The sequence below is a fragment of the Mytilus galloprovincialis genome, chromosome 10 (genome assembly GCF_965363235.1).
Source record: "Mytilus galloprovincialis chromosome 10, xbMytGall1.hap1.1, whole genome shotgun sequence".
Taxonomy (NCBI): Eukaryota; Metazoa; Mollusca; class Bivalvia; order Mytilida; family Mytilidae; genus Mytilus; species Mytilus galloprovincialis.
This window is the reverse complement of record NC_134847.1, coordinates 19348213-19357306: the sequence shown is the minus strand read 5'-3', so window position 1 is coordinate 19357306 and position 9094 is coordinate 19348213. Positions and strand designations below refer to the sequence as shown.

General features: G+C 33.1%; 1 protein-coding gene across 1 annotated transcript; it reads left to right on the top strand.

Annotated features, from left to right (window-relative positions):
- The first annotated feature begins 19 nt into the window (after positions 1-19).
- Positions 20-7643, top strand: LOC143048889 (nucleoporin Nup43-like). Its single transcript, XM_076222758.1, has 5 exons — positions 20-177; positions 2412-2552; positions 5027-5104; positions 5550-5666; positions 7587-7643. The coding sequence occupies exons 1-5, from the start codon at positions 58-60 to the stop codon at positions 7641-7643; spliced, it is 513 nt and encodes a 170-aa protein (XP_076078873.1). The 5' UTR covers positions 20-57.
- The last annotated feature ends 1451 nt before the right edge of the window (positions 7644-9094 follow it).

Here is a 9094-nt window from a genome sequence, read left to right as displayed (position 1 = left end):
ATTCCGGAAAAAATCCGGCATCGTTCCGGATGTTCCCGCCATGTGCAAATTTTGAAAATGGCTGACATAAGAGCAACATTTGTTTCACAGAAAATCAGCAAAATCAGATGGAAAAACATTGTAAAAAATAGTCTTGAGGGACCAGACACATTTGTTACAGGAAGCTGGGATGATGAGGTCATTATATATCATAAATTGAATGATTCTTACAGTACATAAACACAAAACCTTTAACAATTTGCTACATTTTCCCTGTTATTCTCGAATTATATGTATTTGAGCTATAGCTATAGACTGCATATGACTTTTAAATCAAGATCCATACAGGAATGATATAATAGGTATACTAAAAGAAAGTCAAACTGATTATTTTATGGCATCTTGTTATTTTAAGAGAAGTGATGATTGATGAGTGTTGTTATGACAATAAAGACAACTTTCGATTTAGATTCATTTCCGTCAAGAACTTTGGTTTTAATGAACATCATTCTTGCATTTAGGGGCGTCGTCACTTCTGTTCCATTGTTGAGTAAGTGGTTGGAAAACTATAAAGCTTAAGTGCACAAATTATTCGGCAAATTAAATTCTCATTATAATTGTCTTTCAGCACTGCTGTCATTAGGGAATTCTGTCTGTATCTGTAGTGGTACATGTATGTGTAGAATCCTGTTTAGGCTTTTATACACGGTGGAGAAGAGCGCCGTTGTTAATGGCGGTGTTCTTGTAGAGTGGTCTTAAATGCCTCTACAGAACCTGCATGCACAACTTTATCTGGTAGTTGGTTAATACAGTGAATAGTTGTTTCCATAAAAAATGAATGTTTATTCTGTGGTCTGTTGATATTTGGTACTTTAAGTCCACTGGTGTTATTGATGACTTGACGTTCGATGATATTGTCAGTTTCACAGTCTGAATATGTTTTGGCTTTGATCGTTCGTTTAGGTCGTGCTGGTATGACAAAATTGTCGGCTGGTGGAGCCGGCACCAGAATTTTGATGAAGTACCTACAGAACAAATATTATTTCTAGTTTATCCTGCACAATGACGACAACTTAGACGCTTGGCTTGATGAACATTTATAGTGCAGGGATACAGGCGATCCCCTCTATCTGGTAAATGATGTCATAAAGGCACGCACAATTGATGAGTTTATCTGGTGACGAACAAACTCGAAAGTGGTCTATTGATGCTACATTTATAGAAGATAGTTCCAGGATAGCTCTTGTTTCAACTTAGAGGTTGAAAAAATGTATTAATTTCATGCATAAGCCTTGTTTTCCTCAGAGGGAAATTTGTGAACAGAATAAATTCGAATAATGGATTTTCACCTACAGAGAAATGCAAAAAGTAATCAGTCACAATGGCCATGATGGCGGCATGTTTACGTTTGAAAACGAGTGTTGCAAAGTTCAAGCTTGCGCTGTAAATAAATCAACCAATGAAATACAAAAAAATAGAAAATTAAGATAAGAAAATTTTATTTTGATTTCTGCATAAGTACAAATATACAAAACAAGCTCTAAGGAGCTTTTGACCAAATATAAAAACATATAAATAACATAAAAACTGTCTAATTTGACAACCTGTAATACAAAGTTGAATCTCACATACATTTTTACATACACATGTAGCATGCAATAAAAATATGCAACAAATTTATTAAACTTACATTGTACTTTAATACTTTGTTAGATGTCCTTTGAGCTTGATTACATTTAATATCCTTGTTGGAATTGTATTTATTAAGCAATGAATATACATGTAGAAGGGCGTAATATTGACCCTAATCATGCAAATACAATAAATTTCTTCGAACATTTCATTTTTAGATTAAATCATCCCAGTACGTGTTTGAAGTTTTCTTTTTATATATAACCAAATGTTTTCTATCACATTTAAGGGCGCAAATTCCATATTAGGAAAGTCGCCTCCCAAAACATCAATATAATAATCACATTCAAGTCTGACGACTGTGCAGGCCAGCTCACAACCTTATTCCGTTCCAAACTACAAACTTGTGAGTGTACTGTGCAATGATGGACAGGAGCATTGTCATCTTGGAAAAAATGATGACCTACCCGAAATTGCTGAGCTAATAAACCTCTAATGTTCATCAAGTATTTCTTGGTATTTAACTAAATTAATATTGCCTTCTACAGGAGCAAGCATGTGCCAACGCCATTCCAGCAAATACAACCCAAAAGTTGATTGTCTTGCAAGTTAGAAAAAATGATAATGTACTGTACAATGTAGAGGCCTTTCAGGTTGAGCTTATTTGAGGGAAAAAAATACAGTGCATATTTTCACAAAGCAGGATACATTTTAGCTTAATACAGAAGAAATAATATGATTTGTTTTGGACAAAATTAGGGTGATTGAAGTATGTTAAATTTAAATCTTTTCTTTTGCAGGAAAATAAAGTATGTTTATGGAAAGTTAATAGAGAAAAGAAATTTGATGAAGGAGATGGCAGGGGAACAGAAGGGGATGTTGATAATGACCCAATACCTATCTGTGAGGCCTCTCATATAGGAGATGTAACAGGGCTAGAGGTTTGTTATACAGTTTATATACATTAAATTGAGAATGGAAATGGGGAATGTGTCAAAGAGACAACAACCCGACCATATAACAGACAACAGCAGAAGGTCACCAATAGGTCTTCAATGCAGCGAGAAATTCCCGCACCCAGAGGCATCCTTCAGCTGGACCCTAAATAAATATATATACTAGTTCAGTGAGAATGAACACCATACTAAACTCCAAATTATACACAAGAAACTATAGTTAAAAATGATACAAGACTAACAAAAGCCAGAGGCTCCAGACTTGGGACAGGCACAAATATGCGGCGGGGTTATACATGTATGTTATCATTGTCAAAATACAATGATTAGAAACCTTTCATATGTTGTTCGTCAGTTATTTTTAAATCCAGTATCAGATAATTTCATGCATTTTAGTAGAGGCCAAATGAGGTTGTGCTATTTTGTGGCAGTCAGTTTTTATTGAGGACAAATGAGACATACATTGTATATCATGTTTTTATTGAGGACAAATGAGACATACATTGTATATCATGTTTTTATTGAGGACAAATGAGACGTACATTGTATATCATGTTTTTATTGAGGAAAATGAGACGTACATTGTATATCATGTTTTTATTGAGGACAAATGAGACGTACATTGTATATCATGTTTTTATTGAGGACAAATGAGACGTACATTGTATATCATGTTTTTATTGAGGACAAATGAGACGTACATTGTATATCATGTTTTTATTGAGGACAAATGAGACGTACATTGTATATCATGTTTTTTATTGAGGACAAATGAGACGTACATTGTATATCATGTTTTTATTGAGGACAAATGAGACGTACATTGTATATCATGTTTTTATTGAGGACAAATGAGACGTACATTGTATATCATGTTTTTATTGAGGACAAATGAGACATACATTGTATATCATGTTTTTATTGAGGACAAATGAGACATACATTGTATATCATGTTTTTATTGAGGACAAATGAGACATACATTGTATATCATGTTTTTATTGAGGACAAATGAGACATACATTGTATATCATGTTTTTATTGAGGACAAATGAGACATACATTGTATATCATGTTTTTATTGAGGACAAATGAGACATACATTGTATATCATGTTTTTATTGAGGACAAATGAGACATACATTGTATATCATGTTTTTATTGAGGACAAATGAGACATACATTGTATATCATGTTTTTATTGAGGACAAATGAGACATACATTGTATATCATGTTTTTACTGCCCCTCCTGATTAAACGATGTATTTGTTTCTACTTTTGTAGCGTTTAGAAAACAACAACAAACACCACACATCGTTTACTAAATTTTGGTTATAAAGTAATGCACTCCAAGTTTGAATTTTGGTTGTGTCACTTTAACCATTCTAGAGTTATGCCCATTTACAAATGATAAAAAAATGCTAAATATTTTTGTTTTCAAATCTCTATCATAATTTAGCCTCAACCAAGTGTTATACAACTCGTATGCAATGCTTATTAAAAAATGTAACACAAAATACAGATCAAGTTTGAATTTTTGGGGTGCCACTTTTACTGACATTTATGAAACTTATACACAATACCTATTACCACAAAACTCAGATCAAGTACAAAGGAGTAGGTCCAGTAAGGGCCGATTTTGGCCTCAAATTTCAGGTTCATCAGACAAAAGATTTTGGACACTTTTTAAACACTTAAGTGTCTATTTCAGTTGCTTCAATTAGCTTCTGTGAAAGATTTTAACTGATTTAGTCATTTAAAACGCTCTGATTCAAGCTAAACATGAAAAATCTATCAAATATGCCAAAAAATATCACTTTGTTATGTTTTTTTGTCAAAAATGAAAGGGGCTGCATCCGTATTCATCCTCAATCTTTATATATGTTATGTATTATCATCAAATACAACTTACATTTTCAATATTAAGCATGAACACATAATGTGGCCACTTTCATTTAAGACGGAAACCGTCTAAAATTTAACTAAAATGTTAAAATTGTGAAAATTTAAGTAATTTAGCATGACTTACTGATGCTGGTACCCAATATATGTGCATTGTATTGTCAAAAACAGTCCATATTTATGTAGCAGAAGCATTCTCCTTTCCAATATATAAATAAAAGTTTACATTTTAACAATTTTGTAAAACTGCTATAATTTGGGGCCAAACAGGGGACTTACTGGACCTAGTTCTTTTTGGTAGCATCACTGTTATTGTTGTCAGCTATGTTCCTTTATAACTTTATAAGATATATATATGCAAGCAGGAGCATGATCTTCCATATATTTATTTTCATCACAGTTTGAAAAAATGAAGTAATACATGTACATTTACAGTAGAAATGTATGCTTGTGTATTTTCTGTGAAATTATTTTTTTTAAGAATCTTAAAACTTTATTTTTGACTGTTTTAATATACATGTATAACACTCACTGAAATGTTCTTTTTATTTTTTAGTTCATTTCAGAAGATCATATTGTATCATCTTCATCATCAGGAACAGTAACATTATATAAACATCACACAAGTTCACAGGTAAGAGTTCTTTGGAACAGTAACATTATATAAACATCACAAAAGTCAGAACAAATGGGTTCTGAAAGATAAGTTTAGTAGGCTTTGTAACATTACTGTATGTTTCTGTCATCAAGTGAAGATATAGCTCCTATTTTCAATGTCATTGCAAAGGAGTTGAAATTTGAAAACAAATTGTTTAAGGGTAAAAACTAGCTTGTTCTGAAAATTCATTTTACATCACTCCTTAAAGACTTCTTCTTCAATTCATGATGATAAAAAAGGAAAGAGTAGGGAAAGGATCCATGTTCTCTTCTAATAAACAGGACATCAGTTATTTTTTGTGAATCATACAGCACTTTGATAAACAAGACCATATTTATAATTTTAGACATTTGGTAACTCAAATCAGTGGGAGAGACTTCACAATCACTGTAACAAACCATGACCATATTTATAATTTTAGACACTTGGTAACTCCCATCAGTGGGAGAGACTTCATCATCACTGTAATAAACCATGTCATAATTATAATTTTAGACACTTGGCAATTCCCATCAATGGGAGAGACTTCATCATCACTGTAACAAACCATGTCATATTTATAATTAGCTCACCTGGTCTAAAAGGCCATGTGAGCTTTTCTCATCACTTGGCGTCCGTCGTCGTGTCGTCGTCTGTCGTCGTTAACAATTTTTCAAACATCTTCTCCTCTGAAACTACTGAATGGATTTGAATGAAACTTAGCATGATTGTTCCTTAGATTATCCTGCACAAAGTGTGTGCTTAGATTTTTTGATCCGTCAAAAAACATGGCCGCCGTTACTTAAAATAGAACATAGGGGTCAAATGCAGTTTTTGGCTTATATCTCAAAAACGAAAGCATTTAGAGCAAATCTGACATGGGGTAAAAATGTTCATTAGGTCAAGATCTATCAGCCCTGAAATTTTCAGATGAATCAAACAAACCATTGTTGGGTTGCTGCCACTTAATTGGTAATTTTATGGAAATTTTGCAGTTTTTGGTCATTATCTTGAATATTATTATAGATAAAGATAAACTGTAAACAGCAAAAATGATCAGCAAAGTAAAATCTACAAATAAGTTAATATGACCAAAATTGTCAATTGACCCCTTAAGGGGTTATTGTCCTTAAATGACAACTTTTCACAATTTGTTCATCATATTTGCTAACTTTAAAAAATCTTCTCCTCTAGAACTACTAAACCAAATTCAACTGATGATCAGTAGGGTGTATAAAATAAAGTTTGTGCTTTATTTTTTATTTCGTCAAAAAACATGGCCGTCATGGCTAAAAATAGAACACAGGGTAAAATGCAGTTTTTGGCTTATATCTCAAAAACTCCAGCATTTAGAGCAAATAAGACAAGAAGTTAAAGTATTTATTAGGTCAATGTCTACCTGTCCTGAAATTTTCAGCCGAATTGGGTAACTGGTTTTTCAGGTATAATGCCCCTGAATTGATGATTTTAAAGAAATTTTGCAGTTTTTGGTTATTATCTTGAATATTATTATAGATACAGATAAACTGTTTATAGCAAAAATGTTAAGCAAAGTAAGATCTACAAATAAGTCAAATTGACCAAAATTGTCAATTGACCCCTTAAGGAGTTATTGCCCTTTAAAGACTTTTTTCACAATTTGTTCATCAATGCGCATATTTTAACGCATGTTTCTTACGACGAGTGCCTTGGAAACGGTCGCTTTAAGGGGTCTTCTCAAAAATAGCTTTGACGACCTTGGAACGCGGGCGTGTATGAAAGCACCCTTGACGATGTAAACAAGTGACGCTAAACGCTCTTCAAAACAGGAAATACGAACGGTCAGAAATTCACAGTGCTTTCTTCATTTTTCGCATAAAAGTTTAAAAGGAGAAAAATATACATGATTTAAGCATAACATTAAAAAAAAGAATATATAAATACTGACAAAGTCACATGTATGACGTCGACGGTATTTGGTGCCGCTTCGCTCCCAAAAACGCATTCTCATCTTACACGGTCGCCTCTTGGGTCCGTTCGTACCATATTTTGAATTCACTTAAATACCAGTTGAATTAAATGATGTCGTGGATATTTATTTTTGAAAATGTTTTGCCAATGACGCAATGATTAACTGTAAACAAATGATAGCGATGTAAACAACTTCATGTCATCGTACAGCTTTCAAAAACAGGTAAACTTGTGACCCGTATCAGAGACATATATGTGTATATATGTCTCTGCCCGTATAGTATGGTTTAGAACATCGGGGCGGGTTTGTTATCATGATATAATCGTTTGGCGTTTTATAACAGTTTGTTTCTGTCATAAATATATTTAAAACTTGAAATATCTTTATTTCCAAGTATTTTTAGGAGTTTATTCCCGAGTATGCGATATATTTTTCCACTGCAAAATTTTGATAATTATAGTTATACCAAAACAAATTTGAACATGTCAATTTTCTAACAGACTTAATACTTAACATTTTCATTTAAAGATATGTTTACCTGCACGAAAATCATCTGTTAATTTTTCTCGTATCACAATTCCATGATTTCCGGAACACTAGACTTAGTCCTATAATCTAAGGCATCGGGACCAATGTTTTCTATTTTTATGATACTTTTCTAGTACTTATTTTGTGAATTGTTATTTTGTTGATTTGCAATTTTCTGTTGTATCTATCAATATGTCAACCGAGTTCATATTAAAAAAAAAAGAAATATCAGCATTAAAACTAAAATAATTGAATCAGAGCACTGAATGTTATTAAAATAGACTAATGGATCCAGCAAGATCAATCGGGCGGATCCAGCCATTTTAAAAGGGGGTTCCCAACCCAGGACAAAAAGGGGGTGTTCCAACTATATTTCCCCATTCAAAGGCATTGGTCGTCCAAAAAAGGGGGAAACCCGGAACCCTCCCCCTGGATCCATCACTGTCAAAAGTAACCGGGACTGGCCTAGTATTCCGACCTTATATATCGGTCTATGATATAATTCCTAAATACTGCATGCTTTGCGGAGAACCGCAAAATTTTTGGTTTCACCATGTCGGGATTTTGCTAGGACATACACCCGCATCGTGCCGGGCAGTCTCAAACACTACTAAAGACTTTATATATAAAAAAAATCTATACTACTACTAGGTTCAGGAAAAGTTTGGATTGTAATTTAAAAGCTACTCCCTGAAGAACGCTATATTAGCCGGTGATGTTGGCAAACTTTAACTTTAATCTTAATTTTTGAAATGCTTTTTTAAAAGGTAAGCTAATAAGGAAAGTTCTTGATTAAAACAAATGATCACAAATATAGTTGAGTGATGTCAATGCGGCAAAAAAATGTGAATGACAATTTTGTTTGTGAACACTGATTTGATCTTACCGTGGCAAAGAAATGCATAACTAATCATCGATCTATGCGTGATGATAAAAGGAGATAATGTTTTTTTTATTTATAATATTGAATTTTAAATATGAACTTTGGTGGATAGTTGTTTTATTGGCAATCATACCACATCTGCTTATTTTCATATCGTATGGTTAACATAGAAATATGACTAATCTGACAGATGACCCCTTGATTATACAGGGTGTTCAAACAGCTGGATGTATACATACGAAGCCTCGTAGGGTAAAAAGGGGGAATTTTGCCTACACATGCACCAAGCGTAATTGTCCATTCGGTTTTTTTTTATGGCAGTCCATAAATCTAGCTCCCGTCTTACTTTGCATAACTTTCATAATTGATACTTATCTGCATGTTCTCATCCGTATTATGCTTGAAATACTTGCCAGTGATCATTCAGTATGCACAACTTTAATTTCATTATGTGCAGTCATATAAAAAAAACGTAATTTCTGGGACTTTTATTTGTTTGATTATGTGGTATATCAGTTTATAGTAATTGTTGAAGTCCGTACGGGGACATAATTGTTATCTTCTATGTAAATTGGTCTCTGGTGAAGAGTTGCCTCATAAACAATGACACCCCATCTTCCTATTT